Source organism: Dama dama, chromosome Y (assembly GCF_033118175.1).
Source record: "Dama dama isolate Ldn47 chromosome Y, ASM3311817v1, whole genome shotgun sequence".
NCBI classification, from domain to species: domain Eukaryota; kingdom Metazoa; phylum Chordata; class Mammalia; order Artiodactyla; family Cervidae; genus Dama; species Dama dama.
In genome coordinates, this window is record NC_083715.1 from 13343446 (window position 1) to 13369690 (window position 26245).

Sequence of the window (26245 nt, forward strand, 5' to 3'; positions counted from 1 at the left end):
CTATTCCTCCACCATCTTAGCTCCCTCCTCAGATTTGCTTGTTTTAATTTCTAAGGAGACATTGCATTCTACACAGACACCAAGACAATTTTAACAAATTTTCCATTAATAGAGTTCATGCTTCCTCTGCCCTAATCAAGCATACTATTCTATGGAAATTGAATTGCTTTTAGCAGGCTCTTTAGCATAATCATCTTGAAGCACTTTTTGCCTTTCTTTAATTTGGTTATAAAGCTCACAAATTTTAAAGCACATTAACACCTCTATTCTAATATGCCCTACTAGAGTTTGGTGAGCTCGTGGTGAGTTTCAGGGTTTCAGTTTGAAAGCCCTGCATTATTCTTAGGGCTGTAGAATCTTCTGAAACTGAAGGAGAGACTACAAGTATTCCAGACTACCTTGATTATGATACATTTATCTAAAGAATTAAGCAGTTTGCCCCCCCCCCACACACACACACACAAAACAACTACCCCTAACTCCTGATGTTCTTCATGATTTTATTGTGGGAATATGGTAGAACTGACATTTCTCAGTGCTTCATAATTTCATCAGTAAGCTTTTCTGAGATGAAAACACACTAGAATTAGTTTTTAAGTTATTCCTAGCCACAGAGAAAAAAGGACACAAAAGGAATACAGATTGGAAAAAACAAACAAACCTTTACTGATAGCAGATTACATGACCCTCCACAGACAGAACAATAAGGATGCCTGCAGAAAGTTACTTGAGCTAATCAATGAATAGAGTACAGTTGCAGGATGCAAAATTAATACTCAGGTATCCCTTTCATTCCTATACACTAACAACGAAAAATGAGAATGAAAACTTAAGGAAAGAATCCCATCCACTATTCAATGAAGAGCATAAGATATTTAGGAATATATTTCCCTAAAGAAACCAAGGACCTGCTACAGAAAACTATAAAACCATGTTGAAAGAAATCAAAGATGGCATAAATAGATGAAGAAATATACCATGTTCTTGGATCGGAAGAATCAATATAGTGACAATGAGTATACAACCCAAGGCGATCTGTTGGTATGTTCATTCACCACTGATACCCTTAGATTTAACTGTGGAATCCCTATCCAACCATCAACAGTGTTTTTCACTGAACTAGAACAAATAATTTCACAATATGTGCGGAAACACAAAAGACCTCCAATGAGCAAAACAATCTTGAGAAAGAACGGAAATGGAGGAATCAGCCTTCCTGACTACAGACTGCACTACAAAGCTACAGTCATCAAGACAGTAAGGTACTGGCCCAGAGACAGAAATTCAGATCAATGGAAAAAAAAACAGGAAGTCCGGAGATAAAGCCACAAACACACGGACACTTTATCTTTGACAGAGGAGGCGAAAATATACAACACAGAAAAGACAGCCTCTTGGACAAGCAGTGCTGGGAAAATGGGTCAACCACATTCAAAGAATGAAAAGTTTATTCTTTTCTAACCCCACAGAGAAAATAAATGCAAAATGGATTAGGACCTAAAGCGAAGACCAGACATTTTTAAACTGTTAAGAGGAAAACACAGGCAGAACACTCTCTGATAGAAATCACAGCAAGGTCCTCTGTGACCCACCACCCAGAGTAATGAAAATAAAAACAAAAAGATACAAAAGGAACCTACATACACTTCTATGCTTCTGCACAGCAAAGGAAACTAAAACCAAGGTGAAAAGACAGTCTTCAGAATGGGAGAATATTAAAGCAAATCAAACAACTGCCCAAGAGTTAATCTGTCAAATATGCAAGCAACTCATGCAGTTCAATACCAGAAAAATAACCTGATTAAAAAGTGGGCAAAACAGCTAAACAGACATTTCTCCAAAGGAGATATACAGATTGCTAATGTACACATGAAAGATGCTCAACATCACTCATTATCAGGGAGATGAAAATCAAAACCACAATGTGGTATCATCTCTGTTGGTCACAATGACCATCACCCAAACGTCTCAAAGAAGAAATGCTGGAGAGGGAGTGAAAGGTAACCATCTTAAACTGCTGGTCGGAGTGCAAATGGGTATAGCCACAATAAACCATATGAATTCTTAAAAACCTGGAAACAGAACTGCTGTATGACCCAGCAATTTCACTGTTTGCGTACACCTCAAGGAAAGCAGAACTGAAAGAGACCCGTGTACCCCAATATTCATCATAGCACTATTTATAATAGCTAGGACATGGAAGCAACCTAGATATTCATTGCAGATGAATGGATAGGAAGTTATGGTATTACTCATCTGTGACAAGGAATGTATTTGAGTCAGTTCTAATGAGGTGGGCAAAGGGGAGCCTGTTCCACAGAGTGAAGTAAAGTCAGAAAGAGAAATACAAATACTGTATAGTAATGTATGTATGAAATTTAGAGAGAAGGTCACAGTGATCCTACATGCAGGGCAGCAAAAGAGACAGAGACAGAAAGAACAGACTTTTGGACTCTGTGGGACAGGGCAATGGTGGGATGATTTGAGAGAATAGTATTGAAACATGTCTATTACCATACAAACAGATGACCAGTGCAAGTTCAGTGCATGATGCAGGGCACCCAAAGCCAGTGCTCTGGGACAACAAAGAACAATAGGCTCTTTGGGGAGTGAGGTGGGAGAAGGGTTCTGGATGTTGGCTCACATGTGTATTGGTGACTGACTCTTGTTGACGTAAGGCAGAAACCACCTCAATATTGTAAATTTAGTATCTTCCCATTGAAATAATTTTTTTAAATAAAAAGGTTGCTTTCTGACTTTGCAGTGTTGGAGTTCATGGTCCAGCATATCTTCTAAATCTGTGTAACAATGTCTGATTTGAAGGAGGGTTGTTGTTGTTCAGTCACAAAGTCGCAGCTGACTCTTTGTGACCCCATGGGCTGCAGCACACCAGGCTTCCCCAACCTCCACTATCTCCTAGAGTTAGCTCAAACTCATGTCCATTGAGTTAGTGATGCCATCCAACAATCTCATCCTCTGTCATTCCTTTCTCCTGCCCCCAATCCCTCCCAGCATCAGGGTCTTTTCCAGTGAGTCAGCTCTTTGTATCAGGTGGCCAAAGTATTGGAGTTTCAGCTTTAGCATTGGTCCTCCCAATGAATATTCAGCATTGATTTCCTTTAGGATTGACTGGTTTGATCTGCCTGCAGTCCAAGGGACTCTCAAGAGTCTTCTCCAGCACCACAGGTCAAAAGCACCAGTTCTTCAGCACTCAGCCTTCTTTAATTGGTCCAACTCTCACATCCATATGTGACTCCTGGAAAAACCAAAGTTTTGACTATACAGACATTTGCCAACCAAATAATGTCTCTTCTTTTAATACACTGTATATGTTTGTTTTAGCTGTTCCTCCAGTGAGCAATTGTCTTTTAATTTCATGGGTGCAGTCACTGTTCATAGTGATTTTGGAGTTCAAGAAAATAAAACCTGCCACTGTTTCCATTTTTCACCCATCTGTTTGCCATGAAGTGATGGGACTGGATGCCATGATTTCAGTTTTTTGAATGTTGAGTTTCAAGATGGTCTTCTTACTCTCCTTCCATTTTCATTAAGAGGCTCTTTATTTCATCTTTTCTTTCTGCCAATAGAGTGATATCATCTGCATACCTGAAGTTGTTGATATTTCTTCCAGCAATCTTGATTCTAGCTGGTGATTCATCCAGCCCAGCATTTCTCATGATGTATTCTGCATATAAATTAAGGAAGCAGGGTGACAATATACAGCCTTAACATACTCCTTTCCCAAATTTGAACCAATCCATTGTTCCATGTCTGGTTCTAAGTGTTGCTTCTTGATCTGCATATAGGTTTCTCAGAAGGCAGGTAAGGTGATCTGGTATTCCCATCTCTTTAAGAATTTTCCACAGTTTTTTGTAATAATGTAAGTTATACCTGAATAACTAAAAAACTAAAGCAACTTTGGAGGCTGAAAACAATAGTCATTGGTTATCCTCTTCGATATTTTGGACTGGGAATCTGGGCTGGCATAGCAGGATTGCTTATCCTGGGGCCTTAGCTGGGAAGAGCCATAGGGTGGGCGTGTCCAAACAGTTGAGGGCTGAGTCACCAGGAGGCCCTGCTCTCACATGTCAGGGGCCTGGGCTCTGTGCCGGGGTGACTGGAAGAATGTCAACTGAAGCACCTCCATTCAGGCAGCGCTGTGGACACTAAGAATATAGCCGTTGACATAATAGACAAATATCTTTGTCCTGTTGGAGTTGACAAATGGAAGACAAATTGTAAATAACCAACATTATAAAGTAAACTGATAGTATGTTGGAGGTAATATGTGCATAGAATGAAGAGGTGGATCAGAGAATATATGGTGTGAAAGGCACTTCCTCCAGTTTTGATAACTTGCTCTAATAGTGCTGTACAATGATGCCGCTTTAATTGCATTTTTCTGGTTACTAGAGCACTGACCATTTCTTCAGATGTGTGGTTACTAGAGCACTGAGCATCTCTTCAGATGTGTGTTCTGTAAATAATGAACATTATAAAGTAAACTGATGGTATGTTGGAAGTAGTATGTGCATGGATTGAAGAGGTGGAGAAGAGAATACTTGGTGTGAAAGGCACCTCCTCCAGTCCTGATATCTTGCTCTAATAGTGCTGTACAATGATGCAGCTTTAACTGCATTTCCCTGGTCACTAGAGCACTGAGCATCTCTTCAAATGTGTGGCATCTCTTCAGACTGCTAGCTGGTCACCAAACACAGTTCCTCTTTTTCCTGGGTCCAGTTGGATTATACTTCCCAACCTCCCATATAGTTGGCTGCGACCTCAGAGTTCTAACCAGGAAAGGGTGAGCAGTAGTGTTCTCAGCAGGTGGCTCAGTGACAAGAGAATCCACCTGCCAAGCAGGAGACACAGATTCCATCCCTGGGTCAGGAAGATCTACTGGAGGAAGAAACAGCAACCCTCTCCAGTATTCTTGCCTGGGAAATCCCATGGACAGAGGAACCTCACAGGCTACAGTCCACAAGGTCACAAAGAGTTGGACATGACTGAGCAAATAAACAAGTGTCCTCAACATTTTCAAGACCAACCAATAAAAACCTCTTTTCTTCTTCCAGCTGCCCAGTTCCAAGAGCAGCTTTTCCAGTTACACTACCAGCACATTGATCCTAGACTTCCCATGTCTGGGAGAGAAACTTTCTGTTGTTGAGAAGCCAGTTTGCAGTACTGTGAAGTACTGTGAAGTACTGTATAGTACTGTGTTTTCACTGTGTGAAAATGTGAAGGAGAGTAGTGTCAAATTATGACGTCAAGAACTGTGTTCCCATGCTCTAAAATCCTACAAAATGAAGCTGTCGAGTTTCCATTAAAATATTACTTCGTGTTCGCCTCCAGTGCATCTTATAGAATGTTTCATGTGACTGGAGAGGAAACAAAAAGAGACCACTTAATTTTAAGCACCAATTAATGTGGGACATTCAATTTTGCATAAAGTTCCTAGGCCCCATAATATTTACCTATACAATTTCTACATGACATGTATCAAAATAATTCTTCCATGGAAAAGTGCACATAAGCAACACATGATGAAACACTATGCCTCGAAATTACTAAACGGCGAGAAAAAAATGTTGTCACCAGTGTTTCCCTTCATTCAAGTTCTTACATCAAAGTACTACAAACTGGCTTCTCAACAACAGAAAGTTTCTCTTCCAGACATGGGAAGTCTAGCATCAGTTGCAAACTGCTGAGTTCTTGCTGTGATGGCTCATGGTAAACCCTCTGAGGTTACCTTCTTAAGAGTAGAGATTCATTTCCTATGAGTTCTTCTGTGGTGGCATAATGACACCCCAGAGGGCCTACCCCCAATATTATCATCTTCTGGGGTTAGGGCATCAGCACACAATTTTTAGGAAAATAAAAACAAAAACCAAAAAACAAGTGTAAAACAATCAGACCATGACAACTAGCAAACACAATGTAAATGTAGATTAAATCTTGGACAAGTCCTTATTTGTTTGACAAAGTCCACAGAGAAGTTTACTATGTCATGTGTGAAGATTCTGATTTGGCAAACGGTTGAAGAAAGATATGTAAAAAGACTAAATAACCAGGAAGTTTTGATTATCCATGAAGTCAACTTCTCAAGTTTGTTTCTTCAGAGTGTTAAAACTAGCCCTCCATCTCAAATACATTCAGCATATGAGTGTTCAGGAACTCCACTGATAAAGCACCACAAACCACAACAGTGAACTTTTTTCTTGGATTTAATTTTGTACACACTCTGTTTATAAACTTGGGAAAGAAACCTCTAGCAAAGTGAGGTGAAACCATCCGAGGGTTTACTTCCCTTTTTTATATTACAGAAATCAGCTAAATGTGTATTCCCCATGAATTCTCAGAAGAAATATATTTCAGAAATTACTTGATGAATGGTCTCTCACTACTAATGAGTAAAATTTTACTGAGATCATTGAACTAGCCCTGAACTTCATTTCATCGTACTAGAGAGGATATGTTCAAAGCACACTGTTAAAAAGCAAGGGTTAGTATCTAAATAAGTAGTAAAATATGCACACACACAAATACACCAGTGACACAAAGTAAGGCCAAAATATACAGAGTATAACACTTTCTTGTAGTTTTCAGGGGCTGTTCTTTTTCTTTGCCTTATCTCAGCTAAGGGATAAATTTATGAACATCTTTGTTTATAGAATTTACTTATGAAATTAGATTTTCACACACAATGTGATTCTATTACTCATCAAATTGAGCACTGTTTGCTTACAATGCATATGACTTTTGAGAATGAAATGATATACAATCTTTTTTATATGTAAAGGATCATCTAACTACTTTATCCTTCATGGTTGTCATACTTGAGAAATATTTAAAATGCTAAGTAGAAACACTCTTGAAAAACAGAACAAGACTTTCAATGTTAAGAAAACTGAGTATTAGTGTCGAATTTCTACAAGGTCTAATCACATTAATTGAACATTATGATTTCAACCTCTCTTCTGCAAGCTTCACTTTGGAAATGCCCTTATGATAGTGGCAACACAAAATGTTAAAAATAATACAGGTAACCAAACAGCATATAACTACACATGGGCAACATATGTAAGAATATAGTGTTTTTTATTAACTTCAAATGCATACTTCTGCTTTCCTTAAATTCCATCAAAAATCTCAAGAAAACCTCTAGATAAGTCTGCAAACAGACGAGATTATATGAGGGCTTATGATGATAGGCAATTTATTCAAAACATCCATTAACTGGAGATAAAAAGGGAGAGGAAACTTTTCTTTCTTTCTTGCCAGTGTTTTCGCAGCAGATATTGTGGTCTTACCTCTAAGTTCTATTACATGAAAGAATCAAGTGTTAACGTTTTACTCAAAATTCTTCAGCTTCATCAGTTTCTTTTTTAATATGATACTTTAAAACAATTAAAATAAACTAGTGTTTATTTAAGGCACAGTGTTTCTTAAACTACACTCAAATGAAGTTTTATTCTTCTTATTAGGTGATGACCAAGTTCAAACTGTAGCATGATCCATAAGACTTCTGAGTTCAATTCAGATCTGTAAGTGAAAAGAACATCAGATCTACAGAAAAGTGAACTCTTGTCTAATGCATACAGGATCTTCTTACAGTACTTAGAAATCAATCCTTTTGAACTAAAGGACACAAACCAGATTGTTTTCTCAATTCCTATGTTTTCACTGAATTTCTAGAATCTCCATGAGAACATCACATGTTATGCAAGCTATTCTTTTCTCAATGTTTTAAATTAACTTATTCATCTTAATTGGAGTTTAACCCTAAAAACAGAAGAGCAGTACTAAATCAAATTTTTCTGACTCAATCTGATCACAGGAGTGACACTCTAGTAAATTATCAGGATATCACTGACTCTGGCAAGAACTGTGAATATGGCATAAAACCTAAACAAAATTTCCAAAATAACACGAACTTTTTTAATTGTGTTTAATCTTTTCACCAACTGAGCTGCCTAGTCACAGCTCCAGAAAGCTGTTCTCTCCTCCTTTTAGGGAAAGGCTTAAGTCTGTGGGGCTTGGTATTCAAGTGTTCCCTTTGGTTAGATTCCTCGCCTTCAACCCCAGCTCAGCCCTGACAACCTTCAGGTCTAAAATAACATCCTATGCAACTGGTGCATTTTACATGCTTACCACAGACAATAACTGTCAGCTGTACCTCCACAGTATTAATTTAGCCACAAGAAATCTCTGGCAAAACTAAACAAAATGTTAGAGAGGATAGCATTTCTAAGAAATGTGTTGTCAGCATTACGAACCACCAACATACTACAAAGCTATCATTTAAAAGACATCTGCTTAACAGAGATTTCATTACTGGATTCTTTTTTGTATATAATTGTTTTATACTTTCTGATTTAACTGATTCATAAAAACTAGGGTTCACTATTCAAAATAAAATTGTCCTTTTTTAAACCATGATTAAACTGATGTCTTTAAGATGTTCATTTTAACATTTACAAAATTGATAACTTCAAAGTCATAAAAGACAACAGAAGCATCACAAGTACATAAAATGAAAATTGATGTAAAACATTTAGAGCCTCTGATAAATGATACCCAAATTGGAAGAGAAAAAAATTTAAAAACATTTAATGATATTGCCACAATGTTTTCTAATTCTTTTTCAGTTCCTGTTTCTGGCCTGCTTTAAAATGCATACAGTAGTAGAGTACTGGGCTTCCCTGGTGGCTCATATGATAAAGAATCTGCCTGCAAGGCAGGAGACCCGGATTCTACACCTGGGTTAATAAGTTACCCTGGAGGAGGAAATGGCAACCCACTCCAGTATTCCTGCATGGAGAACCCCACAGACAGAGGAGCCTAGTAAGCTACAGTCCACGGGGTTGCAACAAGACAGACAACACTGAGCGATTTCACATTCACGTCAATAGTTTTATCATGTGTATAAATATCTATAAATATATGGGGAAAAAATCTGGTAAAAATTTCTGCATTAAAGGTACATATCCAGCTGTTCTAATTCATGGTGTGAGTGATCTTAAAGAGCCTGGGTTTTCTTGGTTATTTGTGGCCCTGACATGCAGGCTGCTGATCATTTCTTTCTAACCAGGAATTGAACCCGTGATCCATACAGTGGATGCTGAAAATCTTAAAATACTAGACCACCAGGGCAGTGCTTTGGTTTCATTTCCTAGATGATCTGAAAATCCATCAAAGTACAGTATGGACTGGTATGAACACAATGCGAAAGACTGACTAGAAACTAGTAAACTGTATAATGTAGGTGAACGTGTGATTGCTCACTTCCACTTAAAATTCAATTTCTCTGAGTGTCTGAAAACGCTCTTAATAAGGATGTTGGTAAATGAAAGATCTTGAAATCTGTTTCCAAGGGCAGTGATTCGGTTTAGACTTCCTAAAATGTGCTCCTGGAATTCTGAACTTCTACCTTGGTGTTCAAACACTCATTGATGTTTTTGCACGTTTGGTTTCTACAGTACATTTTTACCACAGAAGTACCAAAAGAAGAAGAAGTCTAACAGGCCTTACCAGAGTATAAGCCACACTGTCATTCCAATTACTCGATGTGCCTGTCTCAAAAGTCAGGAGATAAAAATCAATAAAATTTTCACTTAAATACATTCATAGCAGAACAGTGAGACATGGAAGAGTCTTATCATCACTAATTCCTTACCAAGATAAACAACCATTTCCCACAAACTCCAAACCAAAACTTTGTCCTAGAGTGATACAGGACAATTAATGTAACCTCTAAATACACGGGCAACAAAACAGGCCTTCATTTTAAGAATGCTTTGCAGTGAACTAAAATTCCAGTGCTTCAGCAAGCTGGCTTCAACATGCTTTATTTCTATTAATGTACCAGCCTTGTGAGGCAATACACTTTAAACCTGTCTGCTAAACTTCTTAATACTATCACTGTACACCCCCTTGCTTAATAAAGGCTCATTATGGAGTGCCCACTGTCAAATCTAATCGATTTAAAAAACAAACAAGGATCACAAGAATTATAAAGCTTTTGAAAATTTGAAAAGTTTGCCATGGTGGATTCTGAATATTATTATTCTGAATATATTAATGAATATTCAAATTCATGGAACATACACCTCAATATATATACAATTGAAGGGTTCAACCTTTTGATAAGGATCTGACTAATTTCATATAAAAAACAATAAAAGTACACACACGTACACAGTTCAGCCTGGACTTATACCTCAATGTCTTAATCCTCACCTGCAGGGTCCTTAAACTGGATTTCATCATCATCTTCAGTTTCAAAGGTATCTGTGTCACTAAGTTCCACTAAAAACACAACAAGAGCATACTATTAAATATAAATCAAGATGTTACTAGATTAATTGCATATTTAAAGAAATAATACTGGATTAATACTAAAACACTGAACTGTACAAGAAAAGGCTTCGAATCAATCTTTGATTCAACAGTATTCTTTCAAAAAAATCTTCCTAGCTGCAAACACATCACAGAGATCAAACTCACAAAGAAACCACTAAAAGAAGTTTACTCTCAAGTAAGTTTTGATCTGATTCCCAGTTGTCTTAGTATTTCTTCAATGGCCTATTTGTCGCCAGAGTCTTCACACTTACTCAAGATTTATAACTTTATAATAAAATGCACTGTAATAGAATAAATAAAATTGCTATCATGTTCAAAATGTGAGTTTGGTACACTTCCTCATTTTGTTATAGAAACTTACTTTAATCTTTCCAAGCTAACTAGAGGTAAAATAGAATACTTTTGTCTTTAAGAAATAAAAGGGATATCTTTTCAAAATGCTCTCCACAAAAAGCCATAACAGTACTCTATAGAATCAGAAACTAAATATTCTTTTCCATAAAAGTCAATACCAGTACCATAATTGCTAGCCTCGAGTAACTGAAATCATGTAGAATACCTTAAGAACTGTTTAAAAGTGATATTCCTTTAGCAATTATTACATACAAGTCTAGAGTCTCTAAACTTTTCAATTCCCAACCAAAAGAATATACTTCAGGAAGATAATCCATTACTAAGTTCTTAATATACTGAAGTATTTAATACATAATTAAAGTGGATTGAAGCATATTTGTAAAAATACATAAAGAGGGAGAATCCTGAAACAACTGCTTCACCTAAAGACTAACTAGCAAATGCTATGAGAAGACAGGGAAATATAAAATCTTTGATAATAACTACCATATTCTGGAAGCTCTCCATAAGCCTTCAGACTTCTAGCTTCATCTGCACTGTACTTTAAGATTACATCTGCTTTCTTATCCTTGGAGAAGAATAAGGAAGAATCAAAATTGGTTATGCAAAGAATCATCAGCTGTCTCATAAATTACTTTCACACTTATGTGTGTTTAATGTGTTTCATCACATATGAAAAATGGAAAGGTTATAAATGGATGATCCAGATCACAAAAACATAGAAAGGAAAAAAATTCAGTAAAGTTTCAGGATATAAACCTCACCATTCTCTCACCTTCCTTCTATCATACGCACACACACACACACACACACACAAGTCCTCGTGATGAAGTCTGCATGCATGACCAAATAAAATATAGACTAGGAAAATGATGTATATAATGCACTGAATCAAAAGTACGAAAAGGAAACACGGCGGCGGGGCGGGGTGGGGGGGGGAGTGCTGTGGCACTACTGTCCTTGTTCACTCTCTAACACTGTAGTTCTAAGTGAAGGTGGTATTGTTACCCAAGAGAAACCTTTCTATCACCCACAGTTCTTAGAGTATCTTACTGATTCGCATTGTTTGTGGTGATTTAAAAAGATACCTATATTCTCCTAAAACCTGACAGGCTTGGAGTGAAGTCCTTGTGTGTTTATAAAGCTCTTCTGTGTGCTTCTGATGCAAATATGCCTGTGAAGTACTGCCCTAACAAAGTTCACTTTTCTCCATTTTAAAGACGCCCAGTCACTGACAGAGCAAACAATTCTGAATGCTTACAATTAACCTAGAAAAGGCCTAAAGAAAGGCAACTGAAAATATCACAGTCATAAAACTGCAGTGTAGTAGAAAGCAACACTTCTCAAACTATAATGTGCACAAAAAAACATGTAGGTATTGTGTTAAAACTCTCAGTGCAACTCAGTAGGGAAGAGATTAGCTAATAACGTACTAAGATACTTCCACAGAGTGGGGGTGCTGCTATTATCTTTACAATATGATTTCAGTAACAAGGGTTTGCAATTATCCACAGCAGATTAAAAATCAGAAGAGCTGTTTGTGGCTATCACTTTAAAGTCAGTACCTTAATCCCTTATAGGATTAATATAATTGTGGTTACACTGCCCGAGAAACAAAGAATTAAACTGGGAACTAACAATTTTTCCATTCCTTTCCGGGGTTATATGTAGTTCAACTAAAATAAATGGACATGAAAATGATGCACATTTACAGAGTCTATATTTTTACTCAGCACATATGAAAAATGGCAAGGTTATAAATGGATGATCCAGATCACAAAAACATACAAAGGAAAAAAATTCAGTAAAGTTTCAGGATATAAAATCAATATGCAAAAGTCAGTTATAGTAGTAATGTGTCCATACTACGCAAAGTAATGTACAGATTCCATGCAATTCCTATAGAAATTCAAGTAGCAGTTATTTTCAGAGACAAAGCCATATGGAACCGCACACAATCCTAACCACCAAAGCAACCTGGAGGAAGAATAAAGCTGGAGGACACACACTTCCTGCTTTCCAAACACAACTGTCCCAACAATATGTCTCCGGCATTTCACCAGTAATATGGACTCTTGGGACAAAACTCATCACTCAGAAATAAAATTTTTCAAAGACAATCAATTAAAACCCATGAAGGGAACCAAGATCTCAATGTAGAAAAGATATCCTCTCCAAGAAACAGTACTGGGAAAACAATACTTAACATATAGTGGACGCCTTTCTTACACCACAAACTGCCTAAAATTACCCTGAAGTAGATCAGAGATTTAAACACAGGCCTGAAACCCTCAAACTACTGGCAAGAGAACGCAGTGCAAAACTACCAAGTGCCGCTCTTGCTCTTTGCTTTTTGTATAGGACACCAAAGCCATAAGCAACACAAGCAAAACCTACTCAGTGGAACTACATCACACTAAATCACTTTTGCACAGAAAAGCAAATTGTCAACAACAACTACAAAAAGACAGTGTACTAGATCGGTAAAAATATTTGCAAATGTTATGACCAATGAGGGGATAACATCCAATGCAGATAAATCCTGCCCTCTGGAGCAACTAGGATGAAACTGGAGGGTAGTGTGCTAAGAGAAACAAGTCACACAGAGAAGGCAAACACTGTAGGACCTCACTTATATGTGGAATCAAGACTGAAGACACACTAATCAAAGTTCAGGGATGCTCCTAACCTCTCAGCTTCGAGTCACCTGGATTTTCTGCACGAGCCTGAAATGAAGAGCTATCAGTCGCCTGGCTTAGTATCAAAAGTATACCACTGCAAGCACAGGGCCTGAACGCAGAGGATGAGAGGCCTGCTGGTTTTTAATGAAACCTCAAACACGGGCTGTCTGTGATGTTATAAAGAAGCATCCAGTAGCCACAGGCAAGGGAAAGATTCATGCCTTACACAATCTGTTTCAGAAATCACTCAACAAACAATGGCAAGAAAAAAGCTCCTGGAGAAAAAATCGGATCTCCCGTCTCACCATGTTATATTGGCACTTTTGAGTTTTCAACAAAAACACAAAGAAGAACGAACATGGGACGTACAAAAAAAAAAAGGAAAATGTGTTCGCTCACATACCAGAAAATACGTAGGCAATACAAAGCATGACTGAGAAAGCCTACAACCTGGACTTAACAGAGACATTACCTCGGGTAGCATGTGTGAAAAGAAGACAAGAAACAGTGTGCATAATGTGGTTTTAATTGTGAAGAATATTTCACTAGAGAATCAAGACAAACTTATTCTTTAAAAGAAAACTAGTGGAGATAAAAAAGTCGCTTTAATCACTAATAGAACGATCACACCAAAAAAATCAACAGGGAAACAGAAGACTGAAATTTACAAATCAGCACATCGTAATTATTTACAGGAAACATGACTTGATAATAGAATAGAGAGAGAAACATGACCTGATAATAGAATTATTGCACTTAAAATTTAACTGGGCACATGTGATGGGTTTGACTTCTGTCTCACAAGTCTTAGTACAAACACTGAGGTCATAGCGGGCAACTAACAAGTAGTTTTTTAAGCATTCATCTCAGATTTATAACATACACTCTAAATGACCTAGTCTATGTCTTACCCTTCTCCTACAAGCAAACCCACCCCCCCTTGGAGATTAGAGGTTTTGCCTGACTTAATTGCATCATCTTACAGCAGTGATTTCTCAAACTGCGATTTGAGACCTTGAAATTTAAAAACTGCAACTGAGAACCCAACATAAATTACTAAATTTTTCTTTTAGTGAGTAATAATGCTAATGAAAATCACTCTCATATGCTACTGTTCTATTTCAGCAAAGGGTAGTTTACAAAAGTATTTAAAAAGAAAAATGGGCGGAGTCCTCTGGTGGTCCAATGACAAGGACTCAGGGCTTCCTCAGATGTATTCTGGGTTCAATCTCTGACTGGGGATCTAAGATCCCACGAGCTTCAGCGCCATCAAAAATTAAAGGAAAAGACAAGTGAAAGGAAAATGAATAATCTAGCTCTGTGAAATATATATCATAAAATATGAAGATACCTTCTCATTTTACTGCAGAATACTGAAAACGTCAGCCTGCACCAGAATCACTGAAAACCTAGCACAGAGGTCTGACTACACCTGGACTTTAAAGAAGGACAGAAGGATGAGCTCTAGTATTTATCCAAAATTATAAGAGAATATTTATTACATATTATATTTAAAATAAAGAAAGAAACAACCAGTCTTCCCACAAAACACATGTACCGTCAGCCAGCCAGAATCCTATCATCTTAAACACTGTGGATCATAACAAATTTGGATGCCAGAAGGATGAGACTCGTAACTGGCTAGAACAGGTCAAATGCATTTTATTGCATCATCTAGATACTGATATTAATGATTCTTAAATTCAAGATTATAAACTTACACGTAATTCTTACCTGATAGTCTCGAAGACCAACCAATATAATATCTGAAGAATTTATCCAAACCTATAAAAGAAAACTCATGGTATACTGTATGTAAACTGCAAACAATAGTGTTCAATGTAAAGCAATACTTAATACAAAAAATATAATTCATTCGGTCTGTGAGAAATATCTACTAATGAATTACGGCAAAACTACAGATGAGTGTGTGTGTGTATGTGTGTGTGGTCTGTGTGTGTGTTGTGTGTGCATGTGCATGTATGTGTGTATTATCTGTGTGTGTGCTCATGCCTACGAGCATCTGAATGTACAAGAGCATAGTTCTTTGTCACGTGAATTACTTTTATTCACAAATCACTCTGGACATTTTCAGTTCTTTTCAACAAATGAAAATAAGTCATCTACACAAATATAGTCATCTAGTTACCAGTTGACGTCAATTCAGGTTCCCAAACCACTACCTGGAAGAGAATGACTCAAGAGAACAAAACTGATTTTTAATCCAAAAAAGTAGGGTTGAAGGAACTTTTAAACAATATGGTCAATCAACGTGCCAAAATTACTAAATAAGATGCTCTACCATGTTCCAATTTCAAATGTCCCTAACAACACATACAGCTGTTCCCACAAAGCAAAGTCTTACCCAGGACCAAACGTTAGGTTTAGTTAACAATTAGACTTCTGTTGTCTGAAAAATAATCTTCAGGTGTTTTATTCTTCTTGCTTTCTTTCTTTCACGGCTTACCATTTCCATTTGGTTCATACACGGACACTGTCTGTTTCCGCAAGGGCAAACATTTCTGGCATAAGTCCAGTCTAGGTGTCACAAATCATTCTTTCTAAATCTAAGTCCTAGTATTAAAGTTATCAAGCATTTTCTAATTTTATGCGTTTATATTGCCATATAAATCACTATTCTTGAAGTCTTCAAGAATTCACCAAATTCAGTCACTTGGAAGCACAGATAAATGTTTTAAAGGTAAGCTTTGGACTAAAGGAAAATATACCTCCACACTGACCTTTTTTCTCAAGCTTCCTCGGATATGACATATCCTTGTCACACCGTCAAAGCACACTGCTTCCAACCGTGCATTTCCCAACATTTTGGTTACCTGGGCATACTCTTAGGAAGGGGCAAAAAAGAAAAAAGAAAAACAAAACCGTAACATACTGTCCAGTTTTCCTAAAAATGCAACACTTGTGATTAAGTTGGTAACTTCCCTGTGAGTGCTAACTTTAGACCAAACCATAATTTAAAACAGAACAAAAGGTTCAAGTATGACAACAAATGAGAGCTGTCTCAGGGGACATATATTAATGTTATCCACAAAAATGGGAGAACTCTTAGGCTCTCAAGCAACGGCTACGGTCTCATTCAGCTAAACTGATGCACTTATCCTCTTGTTTTCTGAGCAAGTAAAAGTTGACAAAAGTGAAGCAGTTAATCCAAAATCACAAACGTTATTTCCACGAAAAGCTATCGCTACTGGGTATATTTAAGTCATCCACTAATTTGAGAAAATCAGTTCAGTCTTTGTCTTCACGACTGCATGCTCTACCTCTGCACACCAAAGTGGCTCACTTCAGACTGCGCCCTACATGCTGGCTTAGCAACCTCTCACGCTGCATATTTGCAAAATCTTGCCTCTCCTTTCCCTCATTAACTCTACTGATAATCAACAGCAGGCTGATCACTAACGAACATTTGCTTGAGGACACACTGATGCTTATTCTAAAGTCCTTAATAGAGTATTTCAAGATAAAGCGTCAAATGCTTAAAGACAATTCTATCTAAGCATAGTCAAGAGGCCACCAGATTCTACTGTCAGTTGAAGACACTGACATAAGCATTAGCCAGCAGGGGATGACGTCTTCTTGACTTTAAATGACAAACGCAGGCATCAGAATAGAGAAAGAAACAGGCAGTTAATATAAAGCAGGTACATTACTAAAGGTTTACTAAGGACAAACATCAAAGTGACAGCCACTGCAGCCACGATATTAAAGGTGACTGCTCCTGGACCTTTCAGGTACGATATAAATAAAGTCCCTGATGATTATACCGTGGAAGCGAGAAATAGATTTAAGGAACTAGATCTGATAGACAGAGTGCCAGATGAACTACAGACAGAGGTTCGTGACATTGTACAGGAGACAGGGAGCAAGACCAACCCCAAGAAAAAGAAATGCAAAAAATGCAAGATGGCTCTCGAGGAGGCCTTACAAACAGCTATGAAAAGAAGGGAAGTGAAAAGCAAAGGAGTAAAGGAAAGACATACCCATTTGAATGCAGAGTTCCAAAGAATGGCAAGGAGAGATAAGAAAGCCTTCCTTGGCGACCAGTGCAAGCAAAGAGAGGAAAATAAAAGAATGGAAAAGATTTCTTCAGGACAATTAGAGATACCAAGGGAACATGTCATGCAAAGATGGCCTCCAGAAAAGGCAGAAATGGTATGGACTTAACAGAAGCAGAAGATATTAAGAAGAGGTGGCAAGAATACACAGAAGTGCACAAAAATGATCTGCCCGACCCAGATAATCACCAAGGAGTGATCACTCACCTGGAGCCAGACATCTTGGAACGTGAAATCAAGCGGGCCTTAGAAGTATCACTACAGACAAAGCTAGTGGAGGTGATGGATTTCCAGCTGAGCTATTTCAAATCCTCAAAGATGATGCTGTGAAAGTGCTGCAGTCAATGTGCCAGCAAATTTGGAATACTCAGCAGGGGCAAGGGGACAGGAAAAGTCAGTTTTCTTTCCAATCCCAAAGAAAGGCAACGCCAAAACCTCAAAGTACCGTACTGCTGTACTCATCTCATACGCTGGCAAAGTAATGCTCAAAATTCTCCAAGCCAGGCTTCAACAATACATGAACTGTGAACTTCCAGATGTTCAAAGCTGGTTTTCTAAAGGCAGAGGAACGGAGATCAAATTGCCAACATCCACTGGATCATGGAAAAAGCAAGAGAGTTCCAGAAGAACATCTATTTCTGCTTTACTGACTATGCCAGAGCCTTTGACTGTGCGGATCACAATAAACTGTGCACAATTCAAAAACGTTGGGAATACCAGCCCACCTGACCTGCCTCTTGAGAAATCTGTATGCAAGTCAGGAAGCAACAGTTACTGGTGGATGTGGAACAACAGACTGGTTCCAAGTAGGAAAAGGAGCATATCTAGGCTGCACATTGTCAACCTGCCTATTTAACTTCTATGCAGAGTACATCACGAGAAATGCTGGGCTGGATGAAGCACAAGGTGGAATCAAGACTGCCGGCAAAAAATTCAATAATCTCAGATACGCAGATGACAGCACCCTTGAGGAAAGATCCTCTTTATGAGAGTGAAAGAAGAGAGGGAAAAAGTTGGCTTAAAGCTAAACATTCAGAAAACAAAGAGCATGGCATGTGGTGCCGTCACTTCATGGCAAATACATAGGGAAGAGTGGAAACAGTGGCTGACTTTAGTTTCGGGGCCTTGAAAGCCACTGCAGATGGTGACCGTAAGCATGACATAAAAAGACGCTTGGATGGAAAGTTACAACCAAACTATACAGCATATTGAAAAGCAGAGACATTCCTTTGCCAACAAAGGTGCATCTAGGCAAAGGCTATGGTTTTTCCAGCAGTCATGTATGGATGTGTGAGACAGGACGGTAAAGAAAGCTGAGTGCTGAGGAACTGATGCTCTTGAACTGTGGTGTTGGAGGAGACTCTTGAGAGTCCCTTGGACTGCAAGGAGATCCAACCAGTCCATACTAAAGGAGATCGGTCCTGGGTGTTCATTGGAAGGACTGATCTTGAAGCTGAAACTCCAATACTTTGGCCACCTGATGTGACGAGTTGACTCTTTTGAAAAGACCCTGATGCTGGCAAAGATTGAGGACGGGAGGAGAAGGGAACAAGAGAGGATGAGCTGGTTGGATGGCATCACTGACTCAAGGGACATGAGTCTGGCTAAACTCCAGGAGTTGCTGATGGACAGGGAGGCCTGGCTTGCTGCAGTCCACGGCGTTGCAAAGAGTTGGAAATGACTGAGCGACTGAACTGAACTGAACTGCTCCTTGGAAGAAAAGCGATGACAACTCTAGACAGCATGTTAAAAAGCAGAGATATTACTTTGATGACAACGCTCTGTACCGTCAAAGCTCTAGTTCTTCCAGTAGTCATGTATGGATGTGAGAGTTGGGACCATGAAGAGGGCTGAACGCCAAAGAGTTGAAGTGTATCAACTGTAGCGCTGGAGAAGACTCTTGAGAGTCCCTTGGGCAGCAAGAAAATCAAATCAGTCAATCCTAAAGGAGATCAACCCTGAATATTCACTGCAAGGACTGCTGCTGAAGCTCCAATACTTTGGCCACCTGATGCAAAGAGTCGACTGCAAGGAGAAGACCCTGATGTGGGAGGGAAAGCAGGAGGGGAAGGGAACAGGACAACAGAAGATGAGATGGTTGGATGGTATGACAGGATTCAAGGGATATGAGTCTGAGCAAACGCAAGGGTATGGTAAGGAGAGGGAACCCAGGTGTACTGCCGTTCACGGGGTCCTACAAGGGTCAGAGACATGGCTTAGTGACTGAGAAACAACTCCCCCAAAGAGATTCTTGTCTCATCTGTCATTATCCTGAAAGGTAAATGGGATTCCAACTATGGACAGTCCCTTGCATCACAGGCCATGAACCCAGCTTAGTACTCAGGGCTGCTACACAGGAGAAAAGAACAAAGAAAAGATAATGATAATTTAAAGACTGGCCCTGAAACACACTTCTAACGTAAGTAAAAAATATGAAGGTCAAAGACCAGATTATCTTTATAAACACATCATGTTTCAAATAATCAATAAAAATATTTGTGTTTGTTCCTGAGCGTGTGTGTGTGTGTGTGTGTGTGTGTGTTTAGTGACTTGCACTATGCAGGAATAACTACATGGCTTTGTTATGAAGTGCTGGAAATGACTGAAACAAATGGACAAATGTTTATGGTGGTTATATATACACCAGCTCAACAACAGAGAATAGAATTTTCAATTGAGAGAAAGGTATGCACAAGAACTGAACAATATGCTAACTTCAATTCATTTCAACATCCACATATGGCTCCTGGCTATTCCTGAACAGGGGTTTGCCCAGTGGCTCAGCCATGAAGAATCCACCTGCAAACGCAAGAGGCAAAGGAGACAACGCACTAGACTTCCGGGCCAGGATGAGCCTGTGGAGAAGCAAATGGCAACATACTCCAGTATTCTTGCCTGGAGAATCCTGTGGACACAGGAGCCAGGTGGGCTACAGTCCCCGAGATCTCAAAAGAGTCAGATGTGACTAAGCGCAAGCACTGGGGCTAGAACCGAGTACCTACCAAGTGACAGTATAATGCTAAGGTTAAATTTCCTGTGACCATGCTACTGGAGTTACATAGGAGAAAGGCTTTGCTCTTACGAGATGGAATATTTAGGGCTAAAGTCCATAACTGTATCTAACGAGACCCGCCTAGAAGAAAGTTTAATATGTTAGGAGGACTTTGACAAAGGAGGCAAGAATATACAGTGGAAAAAAGACAACCTCTTTTAACAAGTGGTGCTGGGAAAACTGGTCAACCACTTGTAAAAGAATGAAACGAGAACACCTTCTAACACCATACACAAAACTAAACTCCAATGCAGTAAGGATCTAAATGTAAGACCAGAAACTATAAAACTCCCAGAGGAGAACATAGGCAAAACACGCTCCGACATAAATTACAGCAGGATCCTCTATGACCCACCTCCCAGAATATTGGAAATAAAAGCAAAAAGAAACAAACGGGACCTAATGAAACTTAAAAGCTTTTGCACAACAAAGAAACTATCAGCAAGGTGAAAAGACAGCCCTCAGATTGGGAGAAAATAATAGCAAACGAAGAAACAGACAAAGGATTAATCTCAGAAATATACAAGCAACTCCTGCAGCTCAATTCCAGAAAAATAAATGACCCAATCAACAAATGGGCCAAAGAACTAAACAGACATTTCTCCAAAGAAGACATACAGATGGCTAACAAACACATGAGAAGATGCTCAACATCACTCATTATCAGAGAAATGCAAATCAAAACCACAACGAGGTACCATTACACGCCAGTCAGGATGGCTGCTATCCAAAAGTCTACAAGCAATAAATGCTGGAGAGGGTGTGGAGAAAAGGGAACCCTCTTACACTGCTGGTGGGAATGCAAACTAGTACAGCCGCTATGGAGAACAGTGTGGAGATGTCTTTAAAAACTGGAAATAGAACTGCCATATGACCCAGCAATCCCACTTCTGGACATACACACGGAGGGAACCAGATCTCAAAGAGACACATGCACCCCAGTGTTCATCGCAGTGCTGTTTATAATAGCCAGGACATGGAAGCAACCCAGATGTCCATCAGCAGAGGAATGGATAAGGAAGCTGTGGTACATATACACCATGGAATATTACTCAGCCATTAAAAAGAATTCATTTGAATCAGTTCTAATGAGATGGATGAAACTGGAGCCCATTATACAGAGTGAAGAAAGCCAGAAAGATAAAGACCAATACAGTATACTAATGCATATATATGGAATTTAGAAAGCTGGTCTAACCATAACCCTACATGCAACACAGAAAGAGAGACACAGATGTACAGAACAGGCTTTTGGACTCTGTGCGAGAAGGCGAGGGTGGGATGTTTTGAGAGAACAGCATCGAAACATGTATACTATCAAGGGTCAAACAGATCACCAGCCCAGGTTGGATGCATGAGACAAGTGCTCGGGGCTGGTGCACTGGGAAGACCCAGAGGGATCGGGTGGAGAGAGAGGTGGGAGGGGGGGTTGTGGTGGGGGAATACATGTATATCCATGGCTGATTCATGCCAATGTATGGCAAACACCACTACAATACTGTAAAGTAATTAGCCTCCAACTAATAAAAATAAATGTAAGAAACAAACAAACAAACAAACAAACAAAATGGTAGGAGGAAAATGTGCATGTTCCAAAAGAAAGAATAGAAGAAAGCACTGAAAATTAGTGAGTCTAAGTTATAAACAAAATATGGGAGTTGCACTCATATTTCATCTCCTCTGTGGGCTTAGCTAAATATGAAAGGGGAAAAAGTAAGTGCTTCAGTCAGTTATTTTACTCTTATTTTAGTCTGCACTTACTCAAGTAAGAGAGAGTCAACTATTCTGTTACTTTATTAAATATGATCATGCACTAGTGACATTGGAGTACTGAGGGGCTGAGGTCTTGGCATGGATTTCTCATAGTCTACTGAAAAATGAGTGCAAAAGTAGGCGATTTTCAATGTTGGCAGCCAGGCTTACTCTGCTCCAAACACTACAATTCACTGTCATTTATACCATGGTTATCCACAGAATAAAAACAGGACACCTTGTTTACAGAAATGCCACATTGTAAACCTGCATGAGAAAAGAAATAGTGTACAATAAATTAATACAGAAATTATGGAGAAATATAGGGCACTGTAAATGGGGAAAAGATGGAGATACGAGGGGCTTCCGTCGTGGCTCAGGGGTAGGGAATCCACCTGCCAATACAGCAGACACTGGTCTGACCCCTGGTCCAGGATGAACTCACATGCCTCCCAAAGACTGAGCCCCTGTGCCACAGCTATTGCGCCTGTGCTCTACAGCCTAGAAGCTGCAACTACTGAGCCCATGCACTGCAACTACTGAAGCCTGGTTTCCCAAGAGCCTCTGCTCCACAAGTGGAGAGGGCACCCCGATGGGAAGCTCGAGCATTGCAGCTACAGAGCAGCCCCTGCTGTCCTCATCGAAAGAAAAGCCCATGCGCCATAAAGAAGGCCCAGCACAGCAAAAAAAAAAAAAACAAACAAACAAAAAGAAAAACACATAAGCAGATAAAAATCGTTTAGATGAAGAAAAACAAGGGAGTTATGAGACAACTCCTCAGCATTATGACTAAGACATGTATCAGATCAAACTGTGAAATTCACATTACTAGAAAAGGTATAAGTAAAGAATTCTTACCTTGTCCATCTTCTTTAAAGACTAGGTCTCTATTTTTATATTCATTCTCCTTCTTACCCTTACGCTTGTTTCTGCCTCCTTTACCTAAGTGATTAAAAAGTGAATAAAAATTGAAATCTAATCATCTATATAATAGTTTACAAACTCAACTGTAAAACAAACAAACGTAAGCTTTGAAACTTTACTAAAACACAGGGGCACAAACAGGTTACCATTTAAATAGCAGGAAAATATTAACAGACCTCAAAAGAGATTTACAATTTAACCTAACTTGCTTACCGATTAGCCGCTTACCAATTGCCAATGACGTTCTTCTAAATCGCTTAACAGCTAATATCAACCACATAACACATTACCAGAGATAACCATTAGCATTTTTATTATCCATGCTTTCCACTTAAACCTGGATTCTATACATTCTCTTCCACAATTTACTTTCCAATTAATAAACCCAGACTACTCCATATATCTGTAAAGGAATGGAAACTGAAAAATCATATGTAGAAACGTCTTCAGTTTGGCATGAGCGTTAGCAGCTGGTTTAAAAGTCCCACAGAAGGAAGACGGGAGCCACCCAAGGCTGGACTGAAGATAACATTAACAAAAATGTATTGAACATCTATTAAGCACCAAGCTGTACTAAGTCAGCATTCATAAAGTCAGTCCTATTCTCTTCAGGATACACAACCCAATGTGGGCATCTGAAACTTCATTCCTAAAAACAGAGGAGGAAACAAGGACTGTTTCTCTTGTTACAAATGCACACTTATTTGTAAGCTAAAAGTGAATTAAATAGATTAGAAAAAAACAAGTAGAAGTGGTTTGTAATTTACCTAACACATTATGAAAAAGAGGTTTCTAGAGTTTGTCTGGATAGTTAGCAGGAAAACATGTGCTTGCTAGAGAAAGGCTGTGCCAGTTGGTTTGGGGAATGTAGAGAGCACTGAACTCAAAGGTGAAAAATTTGACCCAATGTGGCAAACCTTAAGGAAGCCTTGAGAGCTAACATGAAGTGTCAGGAATGAATAATGAAGAGAGGTTTGCCGTGCAATGTGAAATGTGGTGCTACTCTGAAGGAGATATTCTCACTCCTAGCAGTTCCAGTTTGCCAGGAGGCATTACAAGAATATTAAACATGACACAAGAACAACTCAGGTCTCTAAAAAGGAGAATTCAAGGACTGACTGTCCCAGGGCTCTGCTTCAGTTAGCTTAGAAGTACCGTTTTGGAAGTTACAAGCAGAAGTACTGTCAAATCTGGTTATTTGTGAACTGTCTGACTCAGAATAAAGACAAATAGAAATACACAGTGCCAGCATCTATTTTACTGGATAAGAAGGCTGAACACGTTGGGATATGTGTGCGTTCTAAAGAAGGTTAAGGTTTGTGACAGGCAGAAGAAAGTAAACTGGCAGACATGAACCTAAACGTGCAACAGCGTTTTGCCTCCGTGTTTGCAAAGCAGTCTTTTCACCAGTAGTCAACCGCGCACAAAGTAAACTACTGACAAGTATTTACTAGACCCAAAGAGAGAATCAGTGTGTCACAAACAACAGCTAAGGGAGAGTCTTCGGAAGGGATGAAGGCCTCAGGGACGAAGCCTCAGCTGCCCGAAAGTAGCCTTCTGCCAGTTTACTAACGGCCTGCAGTTAAACTGGCATGAATCCAAAACTAATCGTATTTTCAGCTCCGTGTAAAACTGACAAAAGCGGAGAGGAAATTATCCCGCTATGTCTACAGAGCGGGAGGAAGCAGGAGCCGCTTCCTAGCTCCTCTGTGGACTGTGGAGTCCGCTCAAAGACCTCAGCCAACCACACGACGGAGAAACTACCACTGACCGCGGCAGAGCAGACCCTGGTGCCGGGAAGCCGAGTCATTACCTTTATTCTTGGGCATAGCTGCAACGGCAGGCTCACTGTTTCCAAGCAGCTTCCGGTGCCGCTGCCGCTGGCAGGTAATCCTCCGAGGTTTCCAAGGAGCTAACCTACACACTCCGACTTGAGAACTCGCGCGAGAAATCGGAGCGCAGCCACGCCTAGCGGCAGGAAAATGGCAACCCAGCCAGTGTCACGTGGTTAACGTCACTTTCCCCGCCTCTGACGCTATGGGCCTATCCTCCAAGCACATTCTCTTCCGCCCTACGGAGCACGTGTAGTCCAAACCCACTGACTTCCTGGCACTCAACAATGTGAGGGACGCTGTGACAGATTGCAGTAGACAGGTATAGATTTTTGGAGAACACTGCGCTGAGCGAGATGTGTCAATATAGTGGAGACCGCATGCATTTCCCCAAATAGAAACCGCTTGAGCTGACTCAAACTACTGAGTAGACTTTTGCTATTTTGTAATAAGTGCTCTTGACCATTTGCTCTCTGATCGTTTCTTTGTTTGAATTGTATGTGTTGTCTTCCTTCTTGGAGAAACAAATTCCACCAGGAGGCTTCTGTTAGAAATATGGTACATAGTACAGTGGTGGAAGAATTAAAGAGAAAGGGTATATATGTCTCTCAAAAGATTGAGCCCAGGATCATTACAGACCCCTCTCTTAGGTCCACCAAGATTGGTGTATCCAGATGTCGTATCCAGTGTCAGATGGGTAGAATAAAGTTTAAAGTTAGTGTAAACAAACAAAAAAATGGATAAAGAATAAAATTTAGAAATATCAAAAACTCTCTCTTCAGAAATAAAATGTTCAGGATTGTTTTTCATAGTGATGGAAGTGATGGATAGTTTCACCTATTTTAAGTATGAGGAAACATTCGGGACTACGTGTTACTTCACTTGAACTAATTTATGCAAGACGCCCTACCTTTTGACGTGAGAAAACACTATTGTCCATGTGCTTTAACCACTAAAGAAAAGTCACTCTTGATCGACTTAAGGAAAGACGTCAAAATCTACTGCAGTTGTCCATCAGCAGTGCATGCTTGAGAAACTCCGGATGGGAAAAACATGATGAAGCATTTCTGTGCTTGGGTCTATGGGTCCCTAGATGGTTAAGATGAATATGGGAATTGAAACTTTAGTGATTCCACATGCTTGCCTAGAGAAATGCTACAATCTCTTGCTTTCAATCCCTGTTTGTGTGGTGTGTTTTTTGTTTTTTGTTTT

General features: G+C 39.2%; 1 protein-coding gene across 1 annotated transcript; it reads right to left on the reverse strand.

Annotated features, from left to right (window-relative positions):
• LOC133053597 (eukaryotic translation initiation factor 1A, Y-chromosomal-like) lies at positions 1-25030 on the reverse strand. The gene is made up of 7 exons (XM_061138150.1): positions 25015-25030; positions 23136-23219; positions 16139-16242; positions 15132-15182; positions 11203-11284; positions 10240-10308; positions 1-68 (listed from the first exon to the last, which is right to left on the reverse strand). Exons 1-7 carry the CDS (start codon positions 25028-25030, stop codon positions 1-3), a joined length of 474 nt encoding a protein of 157 aa, XP_060994133.1.
• Positions 25031-26245: the final 1215 nt, after the last annotated feature.